The 22,641-nt window shown below is 54.6% G+C and overlaps 1 protein-coding gene across 1 annotated transcript; it reads left to right on the plus strand.

Annotated features, from left to right (window-relative positions):
- Positions 1-988: 988 nt before the first annotated feature.
- LOC120941760 (UBX domain-containing protein 1-B-like) lies at positions 989-22,628 on the plus strand. The gene is made up of 7 exons (XM_040355426.1): positions 989-1,311; positions 6,188-6,234; positions 9,733-9,839; positions 9,975-10,108; positions 11,698-11,825; positions 12,512-12,652; positions 22,400-22,628. The coding sequence occupies exons 2-7, from the start codon at positions 6,211-6,213 to the stop codon at positions 22,580-22,582; spliced, it is 717 nt and encodes a 238-aa protein (XP_040211360.1). The 5' UTR covers positions 989-1,311; positions 6,188-6,210; the 3' UTR covers positions 22,583-22,628.
- The last annotated feature ends 13 nt before the right edge of the window (positions 22,629-22,641 follow it).

The following is a 22,641-nucleotide window of genomic DNA, read 5'->3' on the forward strand; positions in this document are numbered from 1 at the left end:
CCCCTTTGAATTACGCGGCCATACGCCGGGCCATTTACACTACGCCACCACAAATTACGGAGCAAGTGCTTTGCGAATACGGCACTTGCTCCAGTAATTTGCGGCGGCGTGGTGTAAATGGCTTACGCTACGCCGCCGCCGATGCTATGAGAATCTGGCCCGGTGTATCTAGCTCAATAGCATATTCGACGCGGAAATCTACAGAAGCGCCACCTAGCGGCCAGCGTAAATATGCACCTTAAGATACGACGGCGTAGGAGACTTACACCGCTCGTATCTAGGCAACTGTGAGGCGTATGTGATTCTATGAATCAGGCGCCGAGTTGCGACGGGCCGCACTCAGAGTTACGCCGGCGTATCTGGAGATACGCCGGCGTAACTCCTTTGAGAATCCGGGCCTATATATCACTTTTGCGCAAACCAATCAATAAACGCTTATTGCGATTTTTTGTTTACCAGAAATACTTAGAAGAATACGTATCGCCCTAAACTGAGGAAAACAACGTTTTTTTTATATATTTTTTGGGGATATTTATTATAGAAAAAGTAAAAAATATTGTTTTTTTTCCCAAATTGTCGCTCTATTTTTGTTTATAGCGCAAAAAAATAAAAACCGCAGAGGAGATCACATACCACCAAAAGAAATCTCTATTTGTGGGAAAAAAAGGACGCCAATTTTGTTTGGGAGCCACCGCCACGTCGCACGACCGCGCAAGCCGAATCGCAAAAAAATGGCCTGGTCATGAAAGGGGGGTAAATCTCTCCCCCCCCCCCCCCCAGTGTGCAGCCAGATACCATGTGACAGGAAACACGTCCCCTCCACTTCCATGTGTTGTTTCTAATTTCCATTGTCTGTTACAATAAAGATCAATATAAAAAAAAAATGGAGTGGAGGTCACATGTTTCCGGTTAAAGCTGCAGCCACACCCCTCTCCATGTAATTGGGACGCCCGGGGAGGAGTCGAGGAAAGGGGGAGGAGTCTACTTTGTCAGTCATGGACTGAAGATCCAACAGTGCGCGTGGAACGGGGTGGTGGCCGGGAGGTTGCGGTCCAATCAAAACTCGGGGCTTACAGCTCGGGATCCTATTGGCTGAAGAGACACTTGGCCAGCTCAGAAGGATAAACAGATCATCGGACACAGAAGGCGGAGCTCGTGGGACCGTTCAGCCAATAGAAGCCAAACCGGAACCATTTAAATCCAATTAAAACCTAGAAAGGTTTGAGTGACAGGAGGAATATCCAATCAGAGAGTGAATAGCCTTCACCCAACCACTCCACGCGACAGAATCCCGGAGAAGACGCAGAGAGTGTGAGAGACCCTCAGAGAGGGGGAGGGGGGACCCCAGAGTGTTCTATAGAGAGAGGGGGGACTCCAGAGTGTTCTATAGAGAGAGGAGGGACCCCAGAGTGTTCTATAGAGAGAGGGGGGACCCCAGAGTGTTCTATAGAGAGGGGGGACCCCAGAGTGTTCTATAGAGAGGGGGGACCCCAGAGTGTTCTATAGAGAGAGGGGGGACCCCAGAGTGTTCTATAGAGAGAGGGGGGACCCCAGAGTGTTCTATAGAGAGAGGAGGGGACCCCAGAGTGTTCTATAGAGAGAGGGGGACCCCAGAGTGTTCTATAGAGAGAGGGGGGACCCCAGAGTGTTCTATAGAGAGAGGGGACCCCAGAGTGTTCTATAGAGAGAGGGGGGACCCCAGAGTGTTCTATAGAGAGAGGGGGGGCCCCAGAGTGTTCTATAGAGAGAGGGGGGGCCCCAGAGTGTTCTATAGAGAGAGGGGGGACCCCAGAGTGTTCTATAGAGAGAGGGGGGACCCCAGAGTGTTCTATAGAGAGAGGGGGGGACCCCAGAGTGTTCTATAGAGAGAGGGGGGGCCCCAGAGTGTTCTATAGAGAGAGGGGGGGACCCCAGAGTGTTCTATAGAGAGAAGGGGGACCCCAGAGTGTTCTATAGAGAGAGAGGGGGGACCCCAGAGTGTTCTATAGAGAGAGGGGACCCCAGAGTGTTCTATAGAGAGAGGGGGGACCCCAGAGTGTTCTATAGAGAGAGGGGGGACCCCAGAGTGTTCTATAGAGAGGAGGGGACCCCAGAGTGTTCTATAGAGAGAGGGGGGACCCCAGAGTGTTCTATAGAGAGAGGGGGGACCCCAGAGTGTTCTATAGAGAGGAGGGGACCCCAAAGTGTTCTATAGAGAGAGGAAGGGACCCCAGAGTGTTCTATGGAGAGAGGGGGGACCCCAGAGTGTTCTATAGAGAGAGGGGGGACCCCAGAGTGTTCTATAGAGAGAGGGGGGACCCCAGAGTGTTCTATAGAGAGAGGGGGGACCCCAGAGTGTTCTATAGAGAGAGAAGGACCCCAGAGTTTTCTATAGAGAGAGGGGGGACCCCAGAGTGTTCTATAGAGAGAGGGGGGACCCCAGAGTGTTCTATAGAGAGAGGGGGGACCCCAGAGTGTTCTATAGAGAGAGGGGGGACCCCAGAGTGTTCTATAGAGAGAGGGGGGACCCCAGAGTGTTCTATAGAGAGAGGGGGCCCCAGAGTGTTCTATAGAGAGAGGGGGGACCCCAGAGTGTTCTATAGAGAGAGGGGGACCCCAGAGTGTTCTATAGAGAGAGGGGGGACCTCAGAGTGTTCTATAGAGAGGAGGGGACCCCAGAGTGTTCTATAGAGAGAGGGGGACCCCAGAGTGTTCTATAGAGAGAGGGGGGACCCCAGAGTGTTCTATGGAGAGAGGGGGGACCCCAGAGTGTTCTATGGAGAGAGGGGGGACCCCAGAGTGTTCTATAGAGAGAGGAGGGGACCCCAGAGTGTTCTATAGAGAGGAGGGGGGACCCCAGAGTGTTCTATAGAGAGAGGGGGGGACCCCAGAGTGTTCTATAGAGAGAGGGGGGACCCCAGAGTGTTCTATAGAGAGAGAGGGGGGACCCCAGAGTGTTCTATGGAGAGAGGGGGGACCCCAGAGTGTTCTATAGAGAGAGGGGGGACCCCAGAGTGTTCTATAGAGAGAGGGGGGGCCCCAGAGTGTTCTATAGAGAGGGGGGACCCCAGAGTGTTCTATGGAGAGAGGAGAGATCCCAGAGTGTTCTATAGAGAGAGAGAGGGGACCCCAGAGTGTTCTATAGAGAGAGGGGGGACCCCAGAGTGTTCTATAGAGAGAGGAGGGACCCCAGAGTGTTCTATAGAGAGAGGGGGACCCCAGAGTGTTCTATAGAGAGAGGGGGACCCCAGAGTGTTCTATAGAGAGAGGGGGGACCCCAGAGTGTTCTATAGAGAGAGAGGGGACCCCAGAGTGTTCTATAGAGAGAGAGGGGACCCCAGAGTGTTCTATAGAGAGAGGGGGACCCCAGAGTGTTCTATAGAGAGAGGGGGCACCCCAGAGTGTTCTATGGAGAGAGGGGGGGACCCCAGAGTGTTCTATAGAGAGAGGGGGACCCCAGAGTGTTCTATAGAGAGAGGGGGGACCCCAGAGTGTTCCATGGAGAGAGGGGGGACCCCAGAGTGTTCCATGGAGAGAGGGGGGACCCCAGAGTGTTCTATAGAGAGAGGGGGGACCCCAGAGTGTTCTATAGAGAGAGGGGAGACCCCAGAGTGTTCTATAGAGAGATGGGGGGACCCCCGAGTGTTCTATAGAGAGAGGGGGGCCCCAGAGTGTTCTATAGAGAGAGTGGGGACCCCAGAGTGTTCTATAGAGAGAGTGGGGACCCCAGAGTGTTCTATAGAGAGAGGGGGGACCCCAGAGTGTTCTATAGAGAGAGGGGACCCCAGAGTGTTCTATAGAGAGAGTGGGGACCCCAGAGTGTTCTATAGAGAGAGGGGGGACCCCAGAGTGTTCTATAGAGAGAGGGGGCACCCCAGAGTGTTCTATAGAGAGAGGGGGCACCCCAGAGTGTTCTATAGAGAGAGGGGGGGCCCCAGAGTGTTCTATAGAGAGGGGGGGCCCCAGAGTGTTCTATAGAGAGAGGGGGGACCCCAGAGTGTTCTATAGAGAGAGGGGGGACCCCAGAGTGTTCTATAGAGAGAGGGGGGACCCCAGAGTGTTCTATAGAGAGAGGGGGGACCCCAGAGTGTTCTATAGAGAGAGGGGGGACCCCAGAGTGTTCTATAGAGAGAGGGGGACCCCAGACTGTTCTATAGAGAGAGGGGGACCCCAGAGTGTTCTATAGAGAGAGGGGGGACCCCAGAGTGTTCTATAGAGAGGAGGGGACCCCAGAGTGTTCTATAGAGGGAGGGGGGACCCCAGAGTGTTCTATAGAGAGAGGGGGGACCCCAGAGTGTTCTATAGAGAGAGGGGACCCCAGAGTGTTCTATAGAGAGAGGAGGGGGGACCCCAGAGTGTTCTATAGAGAGAGGGGGGGACCCCAGAGTGTTCTATAGAGAGAGGAGGGGGGACCCCAGAGTGTTCTATAGAGAGAGGGGGGGACCCCAGAGTGTTCTATAGAGAGAGGAGGGGGGACCCCAGAGTGTTCTATAGAGAGAGGGGGGACCCCAGAGTGTTCTATGGAGAGAGGGGGGACCCCAGAGTGTTCTATAGAGAGAGGAGGGGGGACCCCAGAGTGTTCTATAGAGAGAGGGGACCCCAGAGTGTTCTATAGAGAGAGGAGGGGGGACCCCAGAGTGTTCTATAGAGAGAGGGGGGACCCCAGAGTGTTCTATGGAGAGAGGGGGACCCCAGAGTGTTCTATGGAGAGAGGGGGGACCCCAGAGTGTTCTATAGAGAGAGAGGGGACCCCAGAGTGTTCTATAGAGAGAGGGGGGACCCCAGAGTGTTCTATAGAGAGAGGGGACCCCAGAGTGTTCTATAGAGAGAGGGGGGACCCCAGAGTGTTCTATAGAGAGAGGGGGGACCCCAGAGCGTTCTATAGAGAGGGGGGACCCCAGAGTGTTCTATGGAGAGAGGAGGGACCCCAGAGTGTTCTATAGAGAGAGGGGGGAACCCAGCCCAGAGTGTTCTATAGAGAGAGGGGGGACCCCAGAGTGTTCTATAGAGAGAGGGGGGACCCCAGAGTGTTCTATAGAGAGAGAGGGGGGACCCCAGAGTGTTCTATAGAGAGAGAGGGGGGACCCCAGAGTGTTCTATGGAGAGAGGGGGGACCCCAGAGTGTTCTATAGAGAGAGGGGGGACCCCAGAGTGTTCTATAGAGAGAGGGGGGGGCCCCAGAGTGTTCTATAGAGAGGGGGGACCCCAGAGTGTTCTATGGAGAGAGGAGAGATCCCAGAGTGTTCTATAGAGAGAGAGGGGACCCCAGAGTGTTCTATAGAGAGAGGGGGGACCCCAGAGTGTTCTATAGAGAGAGGGGGCACCCCAGAGTGTTCTATAGAGAGAGGGGACCCCAGAGTGTTCTATAGAGAGAGGAGGGGGGACCCCAGAGTGTTCTATAGAGAGAGGGGGCACCCCAGAGTGTTCTATAGAGAGAGGGGGGACCCCAGAGTGTTCTATAGAGAGAGGGGGGACCCCAGAGTGTTCTATAGAGAGAGGGGGGACCCCCAGAGTGTTCTATAGAGAGAGGGGGACCCCAGAGTGTTCTATAGAGAGAGGGGGACCCCAGAGTGTTCTATAGAGAGAGGGGGACCCCAGAGTGTTCTATAGAGAGAGGGGGACCCCAGAGTGTTCTATAGAGAGAGGGGGGACCCCAGAGTGTTCTATAGAGGAAGGTGGGACCCCAGAGTGTTCTATAGAGAGAGGGACCCCAGAGTGTTCTATAGAGAGAGGGGGGACCCCAGAGTGTTCTATAGAGAGAGGGGGGACCCCCGAGTGTTCTATAGAGAGAGAGGGGACCCCAGAGTGTTCTATAGAGAAAGGGGGACCCCAGAGTGTTCTATAGAGAGAGGGGGGGCCCCAGAGTGTTCTATAGAGAGAGGGGGGACCCCAGAGTGTTCTATAGAGAGAGGGGGGACCCCAGAGTGTTCTATAGAGAGAGGGGGGGACCCCAGAGTGTTCTATAGAGAGAGGGGGGACCCCAGAGTGTTCTATAGAGAGAGGGGGGACCCCAGAGTGTTCTATAGAGAGAGGGGGGACCCCAGAGTGTTCTATAGAGAGAGAGAGAGAGGGGACCCCAGAGTGTTCTATAGAGAGAGGGGGGACCCCAGAGTGTTCTATAGAGAGAGGGGGGACCCCAGAGTGTTATGTGAAGGGGGAGGGGTGTTGTCGGTGTTCCTGATGATGATTGGTTCTTTCTTTCTATCAGGCGGCTCCTCTGATTGGTTGGGGATGGAGGTTTCTGCAGGACGAGGGGTGAGACTCTTGGATACATTTATGTCTCTGATGATTCCAGGAAATGTTTTTTTTCCACTGATCTTTATTGTTATGATAAAAAGGCTGACAATCAACAGCCATATCTGTTACTGTTCACCTCTATGTGATATGATGGGGGGGAGGGACCTCCTCTGATGTGATGGGGGGGAGGGACCTCCTCTGATGTGATGGGGGGGGGGGGGGCCTCCTCTGATGTGATGGGGGGGAGGGACCTCCTCTGATGTGATGGGGGGGGGAGGGACCTCCTCTGATGTGATGGGGGGGTGACCTCCTCTGATGTGATGGGGGGGGAGGGACCTCCTCTGATGTGATGGAGGGGAGGGACCTCCTCTGATGTGATGGAGGGGAGGGACCTCCTCTGATGTGATGGAGGGGAGGGACCTCCTCTGATGTGATGGAGGGGAGGGACCTCCTCTGATGTGGTGGGGGGGAGGGACCTCCTCTGATGTGATGTGGGGGGGAGGGACCTCCTCTGATGTGATGTGGGGGGGAGGGACCTCCTCTGATGTGATGTGGGGGGGAGGGACCTCCTCTGATGTGATGTGGGGGGGAGGGACCTCCTCTGATGTGATCGGGGGGAGGGACCTCCTCTGATGTGATGGGGGGGGAGGGACCTCCTCTGATGTGATGGGGGGGAGGGACCTTGTGATGGGGGGAGGGACCTCCTCTGATGTGATGGGGGGAGGGACCTTGTGATGGGGGGGAGGAACCTCCTCTGAAGTGATGGGGGGGAGGGACCTTGTGATGGGGGGAGGGACCTTGTGATGGGGGGGTGGGACCTCTGATGTGATGGAGGGGAGGGACCTCCTCTGATGTGATGGGGGGAGGGACCTCCTCTGATGTGATGGGGGGGAGGGACCTCCTCTGATGTGATGTGGGGGGAGGGACCTCCTCTGATGTGATGTGGGGGGAGGGACCTCCTCTGATGTGATGTGGGGGGAGGGACCTCCTCTGATGTGATGTGGGGGGAGGGACCTCCTCTGATGTGATGTGGGGGGAGGGACCTCCTCTGATGTGATGTGGGGGGAGGGACCTCCTCTGAAGTGATGGGGGGGGGGAGGGACCTCCTCTGAAGTGATGGGGGGGGAGGGACCTCCTCTGATGTGATGGGGGGGAGGGACCTCCTCTGATGTGATGGGGGGGAGGGACCTCCTCTGATGTGATGGGGGGGAGGGACCTCCTCTGATGTGATGGGGGGGAGGGACCTCCTCTGATGTGATGGGGGGGAGGGACCTCCTCTGATGTGATGGGGGGGTAGGGACCTCCTCTGATGTGATGGGGGGGAGGGACCTCCTCTGATGTGATGGGGGGGGGAAGGACCTCCTCTGATGTGATGGGGGGGGGAAGGACCTCCTCTGATGTGATGGGGGGGGGAAGGACCTCCTCTGATGTGATGGGGGGGAGGGACCTCCTCTGATGTGATGGGGGGGGAAGGACCTCCTCTGATGTGATGGGGGGGAGGGACCTCCTCTGATGTGATGGGGGGGGGGAAGGACCTCCTCTGATGTGATGGGGGGGGGGGTAGGGACCTCCTCTGATGTGGGGGGGTGGGGACCTCCTCTGATGTGATGGGGGGGTAGGGACCTCCTCTGATGTGATGGGGGGGGGGGGTAGGGACCTCCTCTGATGTGATGGGGGGGGGTAGGGACCTCCTCTGATGTGATGGGGGGGGGGTAGGGACCTCCTCTGATGGGGGGGGTAGGGACCTCCTCTGATGGGGGGGTAGGGACCTCCTCTGATGTGATGGGGGGGGGTAGGGACCTCCTCTGATGTGATGGGGGGGGTAGGGACCTCCTCTGATGTGATGGGGGTAGGGACCTCCTCTGATGTGATGGGGGTAGGGACCTCCTCTGATGTGATGGGGGTAGGGACCTCCTCTGATGTGATGGGGGTAGGGACCTCCTCTGATGTGATGGGGGGGAGGGACCTCCTCTGATGTGATGGGGGGGAGGGACCTCCTCTGATGTGATGGGGGGGAGGGACCTCCTCTGATGTGATGGGGGGGAGGGACCTCCTCTGATGTGATGGGGGGGAGGGACCTTGTGATGGGGGGAGGGACCTCCTCTGAAGTGATGGGGGGAGGGACCTCCTCTGAAGTGATGGGGGGAGGGACCTCCTCTGAAGTGATGGGGGGGAGGAACCTCCTCTGAAGTGATGGGGGGGGGGACCTTGTGATGGGGGGAGGGACCTTGTGATGGGGGTGGGACCTCTGATGTGATGGGCGGTGGGACCTCTGAAGTGATGGGGGGAGGGACCTCCTCTGAAGTGATGGGGGGGAGGAACCTCCTCTGATGTGATTGGGGGGAGGAACCTCCTCTGATGTGATGGGGGGGGAGGAGGGACCTCCTCTGATGTGATGGGGGGGGAGGGACCTCCTCTGAAGTGATGGGGGGGAGGAACCTCCTCTGAAGTGATGGGGGGGAGGAACCTCCTCTGAAGTGATGGGGGGAGGGACCTCCTCTGAAGCGATGGGGGGAGGGACCTCCTCTGAAGCGATGGGGGGAGGGACCTCCTCTGAAGCGATGGGGGGGAGGAACCTCCTCTGAAGTGATGGGGGGGAGGGACCTTGTGATGGGGGGTGGGACCTCTGATGTGATGGGGGGTGGGACCTCTGATGTGATGGGGGGTGGGACCTCTGATGTGATGGGGGTGGGACCTCTGATGTGATGGGGGGTGGGACCTCTGATGTGATGGGGGGTGGGACCTCTTCTGATGTGATGGGGGGGAGGGACCTCCTCTGATGTGATGGGGGAGAGGGACCTCCTCTGATGTGATGGGGGGGAGGGACCTCCTCTGATGTAAGGGGGGAGGGACCTTGTGATGGGGGGAGGGACCTCCTCTGATGTGATGGGGGGGGAGGGACCTCCTCTGATGTAAGGGGGGGGGGACCTTGTGATGGGGGGAGGGACCTCCTCTGATGTGATGGGGGGAGGGACCTCGTGATGGAGGGGGACCTCTGATGTGATGGAGGGAGGGACCTCCGATGAGAGAGAAGGGACCCCAGAGTGTTTTATCCTGTCAGTGAACCTTTGAAGTGATCAGAGCTGAGCTCTTCCGGGTTCACACCACCCAGAGGAGATCATCTTCCTACAGACACCTGCCATGGAGGTCTCGGCTCTCCGGGGGGGGTCAGATGATCCTGGGACATCTAAATTCCCTCTCCCCATTCCTGAATGTGCCCCCCCCGTCTGATAAATACTCATGTCAGTGGAAGGGTTCAGATGTCACCTGATTGGCTGTGGCACCAGCAGAAACCCAGAAGAGAGACCACTGCTTCCTCGCCCAGAAAGCCAGGGTGCCGCTCCTGGCAGGGGACAGGCTTTCTTCTCGGGCTTTGGCTGCTTTCCACATAAAATGAAAAGTCAGACTTTGCTGGTTCGGGGACCTCCATGGGGGGTCTTTCCATGTATGGTGGGTGGGTGGGTGGGTAGACTGGGCTGATGACACTGTACAGTCACATGACTCTCTCTCTTGCAGACGATTGGTGATCTCTTCCATGCGTTGTATGAGATGGGCTTCAATGAGTCGCAGGTTCAGGCCGCGGTCAGAGCCGGATGTCTCGGGGTGCAGGACGCGGCGGAGTGGTCAGTACACAGCAGATGTGTCTATACTGTGATTGGCTCTTCACCTTTTATATATAGAGCTTCTGATTGGCTGTTCACTGTCTCATGTATATACTTTCTGATTGGTGACCCAGAATTGTGTCTTGTGTGTGTCAGGATCCTGCAGGGAGGTCACCACCGGGGAACGCTCCGCACCCAACCAGGAGAAGACTTTGCATCGGCTGCCGTGTCCGCCTTCAACCCCCCACAAGATGGAGGAGGTGCCGCCACGTCTCATCCGCTGTCCCCAGGTCAGAGGAGGGGTCACACCCCACTGGGTCACCACACACTGTCCCCAGGTCAGAGGAGGGGGGGGGGGTCACCCCACACTGTCCCCAGGTCAGAGGAGGGGGTCACACCCCACTGGGTCACGCACACTGTCCCCAGGTCAGAGGAGGGGGGTCACCGCACACTGTCCCCAGGTCAGAGGAGGGGGGTCACCGCACACTGTCCCCAGGTCAGAGGAGGGGGGGTCACCCCACACTGTCCCCAGGTCAGAGGAGGGGGGTCACCGCACACTGTCCCCAGGTCAGAGGAGGGGGGTCACCGCACACTGTCCCCAGGTCAGAGGAGGGGGGTCACCGCACACTGTCCCCAGGTCAGAGGAGGGGGGTCACCCCACACTGTCCCCAGGTCAGAGGAGGGGGGGGTCACGCACACTGTCCCCAGGTCAGAGGAGGGGGGTCACGCACACTGTCCCCAGGTCAGAGGAGGGGGGGGTCACCCCACACTGTCCCCAGGTCAGAGGAGGGGGGGTCACCCCACACTGTCCCCAGGTTAGAGGAGGGGGGGGGGTCACCCCACACTGTCCCCAGGTCAGAGGAGGGGGCCTACTGTCCCCAGGTCAGAGGAGGGGCCTACTGTCCCCAGGTCAGAGGAGGGGGCCTACTGTCCCCAGGTCAGAGGAGGGGGGTCACCCCACACTGTCCCCAGGTCAGAGGAGGGGCCTACTGTCCCCAGGTCAGAGGAGGGGCCTACTGTCCCCAGGTCAGAGGAGGGGCCTACTGTCCCCAGGTCAGAGGAGGGGGTTCACCCCACACTGTCCCCAGGTCAGAGGAGGGGCCTACTGTCCCCAGGTCAGAGGAGGGGGGTCACCCCACACTTTCCCCAGGTCAGAGGAGGGGGGGGGGTCACCCCACACTGTCCCCAGGTCAGAGGAGGGGGGGTCACCCCACACTGTCCCCAGGTCATGGGGGGGGGGGTGTCACCCCACACTGTCCCCAGGTCAGAGGAGGGGGGTCACCCCACACTGTCCTCAGGTCAGAGGAGGGGGGGTCACCCCACACTGTCCTCAGGTCAGAGGAGGGGGGGTCACCCCACACTGTCCCCAGGTCAGAGGAGGGGGGGAGGTCACCCCACACTGTCCCCAGGTCAGAGGAGGGGGGGAGGTCACCCCACACTGTCCCCAGGTCAGAGGAGGGGGGGTCACCGCACACTGTCCCCAGGTCAGAGGAGGGGGGGAGGTCACCCCACACTGTCCCCAGGTCAGAGGAGGGGGGGAGGTCACCCCACACTGTCCCCAGGTCAGAGGAGGGGGGGAGGTCACCCCACACTGTCCCCAGGTCAGAGGAGGGGGGGAGGTCACCCCACACTGTCCCCAGGTCAGAGGAGGGGGGGGGGTCACCCCACACTGTCCCCAGGTCAGAGGAGGGGGGAGGTCACCCCACACTGTCCCCATGTCAGTGGAGGGGGGGGGGGGTCACCCCGCACTGTCTCCAGGTCAGAGGTGGGGTCACCGCACACTGTGTCACCCAGTACAGGGTTAGGGGTGACAATAGGGTCCCTGCCTCCTGAAGTATAATGCTCTTCTTGTATTCCTTATCCACTCTTCTTCCTGCAGCCTCCCCACCCTCTCCAGAGCACCACCCCCTGACCAGCTCCCGCCGCCTGCAGCAGAAGGAGTATGAGGAGCGGCAAAGCGCCAGTCTGGCTCATGAGGTCCAAGAGGAGCGAAGGACAAAGAAAAAGGTGACACTGCTGCCGGGGGGGGGGGGGGGGAGGGGGAGGGGGGGGAGACATGGGGGGGGGGTAGCAGGTTATTAAAAGGGATCGTGCTTAAGAACGGCATATTTATTACATACAGTGCAGAGAGTGATGTACGGTATACTGGTCTCCAGAGGGCGCTCTCTGTACTGGTCATGTGACCGGTCTGTACAGTATACTGGTCTCCAGAGGGCGCTCTCTGTACTGGTCATGTGACAGGTCTGTACAGTATACTGGTCACCAGGGGGGGGGGCGCTCTACTGGACATGTGACCGGTCTGCACAGTATACTGGTCTCCAGAGGGCGCTCTCTGTACTGGTCATGTGACAGGTCTGTACAGTATACTGGTCACCAGGGGGGGGGGGCGCTCTACTGGTCATGTGACCGGTCTGTACAGTATACTGGTCACCAGGGGGGGGGCGCTCTACTGGTCATGTGACCGGTCTGTACAGTATACTGGTCACCAGGGGGGCGCTCTACTGGTCATGTGACCGGTCTGTACAGTATACTGGTCACCAGAGGGGCGCTCTACTGGTCATGTGACCGGTCAGTACAGTATACTGGTCACCAGAGGGCGCTCTCTGTATGGATTGAGCGGATTGGCCATGGGATGTCGGTAGGTGGGTTGTAGTTCTCGCCTTCTCTGGTTCATTGGTTCTCTTCTCTCCTAGGAGCGGGATGAGGTCCTGCGACGTATTGCCGAGGATCGTCAGAGGCGGCACAACAAGGACCTGAATGTCTCCACTCCAGCAGCCAATGAGGGGCAGAGCAGCCCCAGTCATGGGACCTCCCACAACCACTGCGCCCTGATGGTGAGTGCGGCCGAAGATCTCCTCCTTTTTTATATTTGTCCCATAGAAAGCGAACCCTTTACAATGAACCTCCAAAGGTGTCCCATCGAGGGACACAGGAAGTCATTCACCTCCCCCCGGGTTATACTGCCCCCTACAAGGGGAGAGGACTCTGACCAGCCTGGGATGAGCCCTCCTACTCCCGGCATGCCTCAGTTTTATGGTCTTCTGGGAAGAGTCTACACCAGAGATATGCAATTAGCGGACCTCCAGCTGTTGCCAAACTACAAGTCCCATCATGCCTCTGCCTCTGGGTGTCATACTTGATGCTGTCAGAGTCTTGCTATGCCTCATGGGACTTGTAGTTTGGCAACAGCTGGAGGTCGGCTAATTGCATATCCCTGGTCTACACTCTTCTCTCTTAAGTAGAGACGTTCTCCAGAGATGGTCTCTGTGATTGCAGCTTCTGTGCTCGTCCTTGCTTTTGGAGTTCCACGCCCAGATCCTGGTGGCCCCGGACGTTGTGCTCATAGCCTGGAGGTGACCTTCGTGCATGGGGGGGTTCCACCTAAGGAGCTATCTAGACTCTATCCTGGTAACAAGTCATGGAGTGTTTCCCAGATCCAAAGACTTTGGCATTGCCTCGGTCTCTGAAGACTCACTCGGTGTATGGGCCTATCAGGTGGAGTTACCTCATGTTTGGAAGTCTGTTGGACTAGGTTGGAGTTCCAGGCACCGTGTTGGTGGCAGGGACTTTGGCATCAGAGGAACCGTGTATCCTGGTCACTATTCTGGAGCTTCAGGCAGTTTGCCCGTCCCCGGCACTATCCAGGTAAAGGGCCGTCTGATCTGGATTCCATCATACAACACCACGGCCGTAGATTCCATCAATCGAGGAACCAGAAGATTCTCCTATGTAAAGAGAGATGGACTAGGCCCGGGCCTGGGCAGAACTTCAGCTTCCAACCTTGTCTGCTGGTTACATCCCAGGCATGGACAACGACTTCCTGTACCGGCACTCTGGACCTGTGGGCGTGATCCCTACATCCAGAGCTGCTCCAGGACCTGTCACCGGTAGAGAGGATTAGATGTGGACCTCTCCTGGTTCAACAACTCGCTGGACGGGTTTCACTCCAGGTACCAGGATCTTCTGAAGAAAGCGGTAAATACGCCAATGTCTCTGTGGAGTCCGTACTCCTTGACCAATGTCTTCCCTTCCCCCGTATGCTTTACAAGATGGGGGCGGAGGGTGTTCTGGTCCTCCTCAAAGCTCCGGACTGACCCAGGTGATGTAGGACATGTGAAGCTCTTCTGGGTTGTCCGGCTGTTCTGTCTGAAGGACCGACTTGCCATCTACTTCACAGTAGCTGGCCATGGCTATAGTAGGTGTAGATCAGGGGTCTCCAAACTGCGGCCCAAGGGCCAGATGTGGCCCTTTGCTAGCCTTTATTCGGCCCTTGGGGCACTATTCCTCCCACTGATATGGGGCACTATTCCTTCTACTAATATCAATGATGGGATACTATTCCTTCTACTGATAGGGGCCCTACTCCTCCTGACCACCAACCCTGAGGCCACATTTATTCTCACTGGTGCTGGGTTCAGGACATTTTCTGCCGCTGGCCACAATCCGGCCCTCCTAAAGTCTGAAGGACAATAAAGTGGCCCTTTGTTTGAAAAGTTTGGAGACCCCTGGTGTAAATGTAGAATGACGTCAATTCCAGCTCTGGCAGCTGTAGAGCGACGTTATGCCACTTCTGGCTCTGGCAGATGTAGATCGGTGTCGTGACGTCAATTCCGGCTCTGGCAGATGTAAAACGGCGTAATGTCGCTTCTCGCAAATGTAAAGCGGTGTCATGGCGTCACTTCTGGCTCTGGCAGATGTAGAGCGACGTCAATTGCAGCTTTGCCAGCTGTAGAGCGACGTTATGACTAGGGTTGTCCCGATATCGGTATCGGGACCGATACCGAGTATTTGCGGGAGTACTCGTACTCGCGCAAATACCCCCGATACCTAAATAGAATACTTCCCCCCCCCCGCCGCTGCCGCATCGCGCCACCGCTTAGAAAGCCGCCACATGGGTTAAACGGCGTGCGGGAACATCACAGCTTTCATTTGAATAGCTGTAGTGTTCCCGCGCGTATAGACACTCCCCCTTGCTCGGGATTGGATGGGTGATCGTGATCTGTCCAATTGCGAGCAAGGGGGAGTGTCTATACGCGCGGGCAAAATAGCTATTCAAAGGAATGCTGTGATTTTCTCCATGCGGCGGCTTTCGGCGGCAAAGGTATGGGGGAAATGGCTGGAGGGACATGGCTGCATATGTGAGGGACATGGCTGCATATGTGAGGGACATGGCTAGAGGGACATGGCTGCATATGTGAGGGACATGGCTAGAGGGACATGGCTGCATATGTGAGGGACATGGCTGCATATGTGAGGGACATGGCTGCATATGTGAGGGACATGGCTGCATATGTGAGGGACATGGCTGCATATGTGAGGGACATGGCTGCATATGTGGGGGACATGGCTGCAATATGTGGGGGACATGGCTGCATATGTGGGGGACATGGCTGCATTTGGGGACACATTTAAAAAAAGTATCGGTATTCGGTATCGGCGACTACTTGAAAAAAAGTATCGGTACTCGTACTCGGTCCTAAAAAAGTGGTTTTGGGACAACCCTAGTTAAGACGTTACTTCCGGCTCTGGCAGCTGTAGAGCGGCATCATGACGTCAATTCCGGCTCTGGCAGAGCTTGAGCGGCGTCCTGACGTCACTTCCGGCTCTGGCAGATGTAAAGCGACGTCTATTCACAGTGGGATGTCTGTCACGAAGGGCATCTCTACTAGTTTCACGGTCTATTACCGCTTCGTCAGGAGAACCCGTGGAGGCGTCCAAGGATCGACTTACCATCCCGCTTCCCAGTAGCTGGCCATGGCTGTGGAAGGGCCCAGGTTCTCGGAGACAAAGGCTGGGAGTAGGAGAGGTTCTCCTCCTGTAGGTGGCAGTATAACCTGAAAGTGAATGACTTCAGATCTTCCTGCAGCGAGTGCAAAAATCCTATTTCCCCTAATCGTCTTTCAGGACAGCCACCTGAGAGACCTTGGCTCCTCCCCTCTGTAGGAAACACCGCGCCAGCCTTCTATAAATTTCCTCCTCCCCTGCTGGCTCCTCAGTTATTTGTGTTTCCTCCAGAGGGGAGACACCAGCAGGAACCTGCCAGGAGAGCCAGGGAGGCTCAGGTAAAATTGTCCAGAAAGGAGCAGGGGCTTCCAGGGACAAACAGGTTACTAACCTGTTAGAAGTTGGCCACCCTCGTATCCCTGAGTGCAGGCGCTGATCGAGGGGGCTCCATTTCTTCACCGAGTGCGGTGAGGGAAGTGTGCAGCCACGCCGGGTATCGAGAACGCGCGTCGCCGAGGACGGGTGACGTCATCACGGCGACCGGGGGCGTGCACTTCCGGGGTCACGACTTCCGGTTCCGGCCGTGTACCAAGAAATGGAGCCAGGCAAAGGCTGGAGGAGCTGCGCACGCTGTAGAGACAGCACAACGCACCCTGGTGACACAAGGAATGTCGGAAGCGGACGGAAGAGGGCCTGCTCCAGCAGAGACCAGCTCCAGCCATGAAAAGGTAAGGGGAACCTAGGGTGGATCTCCCCAAACCTGAACCCACCACCCCTCCTCCCCCTCCTGGGTCCCAAAAAGGAAAGGGGGGGTAGCCAATTCCCTCAGTGTCAGAGGGTAATGCATGGGGCCCCTAGTGAGGTAAGCCCACATGTAGGCACTGCGCATCTGCAAAGCAGGTACAGGTTGTTGATAATTTAACTGGGGAGGTTTGTGTTTTTTATGTCATTCCAGAAAACAGACAAAAGTAAAACACCCACAGCTCAAAAAGGAAGTGTCCACAATGTAAAGCGACACTTAGAGATTCGTGGAAAAAGGCAATTTGTAGTGACTGTATCAATCAATTAGTACAGGAACATAATAGTGAGCACACGGAACTAGCATCATCAGTTAAAGAACTAGCCAATACCTTTGATTCCTTTAAAACCTTCTTTGAGGGATTCCAGCAGCTTCAGTCAGCTTCTCCTTCAATCACAACAGCAGTTCAAATACCTTCCAACCGTGCAGGCCCGTCAAACACTCCTACAGAGGAGGCGGACGAGGAACCTGATAACGCAGTGTCTGGTTCCCAGGGGTCAGACGAGGAGGCTCAGGAAGGAGATTCTAGAAAGCCTTCCCGGTACAAGCTCTCACTGGAGGATGTAGATCATCTCCTGGGAGCCATTTATACCACATTAGGTATATCAACGGAGAAAAAGACCCTATCCTTACATGATCAAATGTATGAGGGATTAGGGGAACAGGAAAAGAAGTATTTTCCGGTGCACGATGTATTAATCGAAGCAATTAAAAAAGAGTGGCAGGACCCTGAAAGAAAGCCATTCTTTTCTAATACTCTTAAAAGACGCTTTCCTTTTTCAGAGGATCCAGCATCAATATGGAACAAAGTACCCAAACTAGATGCCGCCTTTTCACAAGTTTCAAGGCACACAGATTTGGCATTCGAAGACATGGGCATCCTATCCGAATCTATGGATAAGAGGATGGACTCATTACTTAAAAAATCATGGGACTCCACGCTGGGAAGTTTAAAGCCAGCAATGGCAGTCACAGTCGTGGCGAGAAATATGGAGTTCTGGCTAAATCAATTACAGACCCATATCGAGGAAGGAACTGCGCAAGAGCATATACCATCCTCTTTTCCCACATTACTGCGAGGTATAGCCTATATTGCAGATGCCTCAGCAGAACTAGTGCGCATGGCAGCCAGATCATCCGCACTAGCCAACTCCACAAGAAGGGCCTTATGGTTAAAGACATGGCAGGGGGACTGCGCGTCTAAAACCAAACTATGTGGCATCCCATTCACAGGGGAATTGCTTTTCGGCCCAGGGTTGGAAAAGGTGCTAGATCGGACAGCGGATAAGAAAAAGGCATTTCCGCTGAAACGCAAAGCACCCTGGAATCTGCCTCAACAAAACAAGAAGAGACAGAAAAATGCAACCTGGACCCCCAGAGGTCCTCGTTACACTACTCCCAAGGTAGACAACCAAAAAGGCCTTGGGTCCCAAAAGGGAAAGGTAGAGGAGGAGCGTTTTTTTTCGTCCTCCTGAACCAACCTATGACAAAAAATGACGAAGTGATCAAGGTAGGAGAAGACTGGGGGCCCTTCCTACCACAATGGGAAAAACAACTCCCAATCACTACATTTTGAGAACGATAAAGGACGGATACTACCTAGAGTTCTCAAAACCACCCCCAAGCAGATTTTACGTAACCAAGCTTCCAAAAAACAAAAAGAAAGCCGACGGCTTAATGAGGGCCATAGAGGATCTCAAAAGGCAGGAAGTAGTGATAGAGGTGCCAAAAGAGGAAAGGGGAACAGGGTTCTACTCCCATATGTTCGGAGTAGTGAAACCCACCGGGAAGGTCAGACCGATCTTAAACCTCAAACCCCTGAATGTGTCCATAACATACAAACGGTTCAGAATGGACTCAATTTATTCCGTCAAAGCCCTACTACCACCAAATTGTTTTCTGGCTTCCCTAGATTTAAAGGATGCTTATTTACACATCCCAATACACCAAAACTGCCAAAAATTTCTCAGATTGGCAATAGAAACCAAAAACAAAATCGGACACCTACAGTTCCGAGCCCTGCTCTTCGGCCTTTCTTCTTCACCTAGAATATTCACAAAGATTCTGGCAGAAGCCTTGGCACCCTTACGAGTCCAAGGCATATCGATTATTGCATACTTAGACGATTTACTACTATTCGCAGAAACTCCAGAAAAATTACGGAGAAATCTCGAGATCACACAAATATTTCTGAAAAACCTAGGTTGGTTAGTGAATTTGGAAAAATCCAATCTACAACCAACACAACAATTAATCTATCTGGGATATGTACTGGACACAGTCCAACAAAAAGTATTCCTGCCCGAAGAAAAAATAGCAAAAATACAAAAGGAGATGGGTATACTACAAACAAACTCAACATGTACCATCAGAAAACTAATGTCAACCCTGGGGCTATTAACATCTGCAATCCCAGCAGTACAATGGGCATCCTTACATTTCCGTCCACTACAGATGTTTTTACTAAAAACATGGGACCACAAGCAAGAGTCCTTGGACGTCAAGGTTCTTTACCAAACCAAAGTAAAGAGAACCCTGTGGTGGTGGAGGACAAAGGAAAATGTAAACCAAGGTCGACTTTGGACACTGCCCATTTCCAAATCCTGACCACAGATGCAAGTGGCACAGGTTGGGGAGCGCATCTAGGCTCCCCAAATAACACAAGGGACATGGAAAAAAGAGGAACGGATGAGATCATCCAATTGGAAGGAATAAAGGCAGTAGGGTCAGCACTTCAATCCTTCCAAAAAGATCTAAAGGCTCATCACCTACAAATCAGATCCGCAATGCCTCAGTAATAGCCTACATAAACAAACAGGGAGGAACAAGGAGTGGAACCCTGTGGGCACTTGCACAAGAAATCCTGACATGGGCAGAGAAGAACACACTCTCGATATCAGCAGTCCACCTAAAAGGGGACCTAAACAGAGTGGCAGACTTCCTCAGCAGGAGGCAAGTGAAGGAGGGCGACTGGGCGCTAAATCAAGAGGTGTTCAACCAGATCACACAGAAATGGGGAACACCTCAAATAGACTTATTTGCCTTGAAAGAAAACCAGAAAAAGTCAAGCGATTCTATTCTCTAAAAAGAGAGGACGGGGCCCTAGGGGGGGTAGATGCGTTGACACAGAGCTGGGCATTCAAGATGTGCTATGCCTTTCCTCCTCCAGTACTGATACCAGCAGTAATAAGGACATTGCGCATAGAGAAGACAACCCTAATCCTCATAGCACCCCCTTGGCCCAGGAGACCATGGTTCTCTATGCTAAAAGAACTAGCTATAGAACCCCCCTGGCTGCTTCCAATACAGGAAGATCTGCTCTCCCAGGGACCAGTATACTGCCCCCAGGTCAAAAGGTGGGACTTGGCCGCCTGGTGTCTGAGGAGCAGCTACTGAAAGCTAAAGGTTTCTCTAACCACTTAATAGCAACACTGCTAAAAAGCAGAAAAGTGGAGACACGTAACATATATCAAAGAGTATGGAAGTGCTTTAATAACTGGTGCACAGAAAATACTTTCAACACTCAGAGCTCAGTAGCAGTCTTAGAGTTCCTACAACAGGGTGTAGAGAAAGGACTAAGCATCAGTACCCTGAAAAGCCAAGTCTCAGCTCTATCAGTTTTTCAAGAAAAACGTCTGGCTACTGACCCATGGATAGTCAGATTCTTCAAATCTCTGAGCAGACAAACACCCATACGATGTACAATTTTTCCAAAATGGGACCTGTCACTAGTATTACAAACATTGACAGGAGACCCCTTTGAACCATTAAAAAATTGTAGCCTAAAGACATTGACGTTAAAAACAATCTTTTTGGTAGCAATTACGACAGCTAAAAGGGTCAGTGAGATAGAGGCGTTATCTATCAGACCCCCCTTTTTTCAGGTTTTTTCAGACCGCATTATTTTCAGGATGGATCCGGGCTTTCTGCCGAAAGTAGTCTCGAGATTCCACAGAGAACAGGAAATTGTGTTACCCTCATTTTGTCAGAATCCTACTAAGGAACAAGAGGTTAAATATCATAATTTAGACGTCAGAAGATGCGTTTTACATTATTTAGAAGTAACAAAAACACTCAGGAAGACAGATTCCTTATTTATTTTACACACTGGTGCTAGGAAAGGGCCACAATGCCACTAGACGCACCATAGCCAGATGGCTAAAAGAAGTCATTGAACAGGCTTATAAGTTAGGAGGCATACAGATCCCGAGGGCATCAGAGCGCACTCACAAGATCAATGGCAGCCTCACAGGCAGAAAGAGCTGGAGCAACGCCGGAACAAATTTGTAAAGCGGCAACATGGTCCAGCTTCGACACCTTTGTGAGGACACTACAGGGTGGATCTCTTATCAGCGAAAGATCAGACCTTTGGTCGTAAGGTCTTACAAGTGTGGTCCCGCCTAAGGGTAAGTGCTCGGTTATCCTCTCAGGTGGCTGTCCTGAAAGAAGATTAGGGGAAAAACGAAGTTACTTACCGGTAACGTTCTTTCCCGTAGTCTTTCAGGACAGCCGGGTAACCCACCCAAAAGTAAGTAAAGAATTTCCTTGCAGGAAATGTGATATAGTTAACTATGTGTATCATATATTCTTGTGTCTCCCCAGAAACTGGAGGTGCTCTTTAAAGAACTGAGGAGCCAGCAGGGGAGGAGGAAATTTATAGAAGGCTGGCGCGGTGTTTCCTACAGAGGGGAGGAGCCAAGGTCTCTCAGGTGGCTGTCCTGAAAGACTACGGGAAAGAACGTTACCGGTAAGTAACTTCGTTTTTTATTAGTAGAGATGGGCCAATAGTTTCGGGCCCCAAACAAAGCCCATCCGGGTGCTCGCCGAAAACACCCGAACCTTGCGAGGTCGCCCGGCGGGATGATCGCCCACCCGCAAGCTGCCCCCACAATGCACTGCGCTCTGGACAGTGCATTCTAAGCCCTGATTGGCTGAAGCAACGCAGCTCACTGCTGGTCAGATGCAAGTCTTTGCCCAGTCAGGGCACCGCGAACAGCTGGTTGTTAAGGAGCGGATGAGTCCTCAGCTGTCAGCGGGCTTCCTCACTGACAGCTGAATGAAAAAATTAAAACATTGGCCCAGATTCAAGAAGCAATTGCGCTTGCGTAACCATAGTTACGCAGCGCAATTGCTTACTTGCGCCGGCGTAACGAATGCTCCTGATTCAGGAACCTCGTTACGCCGACTGCAGCCTAAGATCTGCGTGGCATAAGGCTCTTATGCCCGCATATCTTAGGCTGCATTCTTGCGATGGCCGCTAGGTGGCGTTCCCGTTGTGCTCAGCGTATAGTATGCAAATTGCATACTAACGCCGATTCACTACCCTACGCGAGCCCTGCGTACGCAGTTTACGTCGTTTGCGTACGGCATGTTTAGCGTAAGGCTGCCCCTTCTAATAGCAGGGGCAGCCAATGCTAAAGTATACCCGTCGTTCCCGCGTCGCGAAATTTGAAAATTTACGTCGCTTGCGTAAGTGAATGGCGCTGGACGCCATTCACGTTCACTTTGAAGCAAATGACGTCTTTGCGACGTCATTTACCGCAATGCACGTCGGGAAAGTTTCCCGACGGAGCATGCGCCCTACGCTCGGCGAGGGAACGCGCCTAATTTAAATGATTCCCGCCACCTACGGGAACATTTAAATTGCGCGCGCTTACGCCGGGCATTTTGCCGGAGCGCACACGCAATTTACGGAGCTACTGCTCCGTGAATGGCGGGTAGCGCAGAAAATTTGCGGGGGCGCAGGGCAAAAACGGTGCCCTGCGCCTACGTAAAAAAAGCGCAAAGCTACCTGAATCTGGGCCATTGTGAACAATACACAAATGTGAAGAAAAAAAAACAACGTGGGTCCCCCCCCCAATCCATACCACCCACCCCGGAATAAGGAGAATGGTAGGGTAGACTGTGATTGGTTGGTGATCCTATTCCTGTGCAGTGATTGTAGATGTGATTAGAGTATCTGTACAGTTATAATGTTACCCCCCCCCCCCCCCCCCAGAATATACCCTGTAGCGCCCCCCCCCCCGGTCTCTTATTGTGGTCTCTCTCTGTCTTCCAGGTCCGGCTCCCCTCGGGTCAGTCGCTGCGGTTGGGGTTCCCCGCCGAATCCTCTCTGCGCTGCGTCTGCGATCACCTCAACGCTCTGCAGCCGTCTCTCTCTCCCTGCAGCTTGTTACAGACCTTCCCCACCCGGCACTTCACCCAAGAGGACCTGCCGCGCAGCCTGCAGGAACTGGACTGACGCCCAACGCCACCTGTGTGTCCGCCCCAGGGAGGAGCCAGGACGCCCCGAACCGCCCT

The sequence above is a fragment of the Rana temporaria genome, chromosome 5 (genome assembly GCF_905171775.1).
Source record: "Rana temporaria chromosome 5, aRanTem1.1, whole genome shotgun sequence".
NCBI classification, from domain to species: Eukaryota; Metazoa; Chordata; class Amphibia; order Anura; family Ranidae; genus Rana; species Rana temporaria.

Bases quoted from the DNA above. Each gene is read 5' to 3' on its own strand.
- LOC120941760 (XM_040355426.1), top strand. From the start codon at position 6,211: ATGGAGGTTTCTGCAGGACGAGGG. The intron at 6,235-9,732 runs GTGAGACTCTTG...TCTCTCTTGCAG, and splicing joins AGGTTTCTGCAGGACGAGGG to ACGATTGGTGATCTCTTCCA. The intron at 11,826-12,511 runs GTGACACTGCTG...CTTCTCTCCTAG, and splicing joins AGCGAAGGACAAAGAAAAAG to GAGCGGGATGAGGTCCTGCG.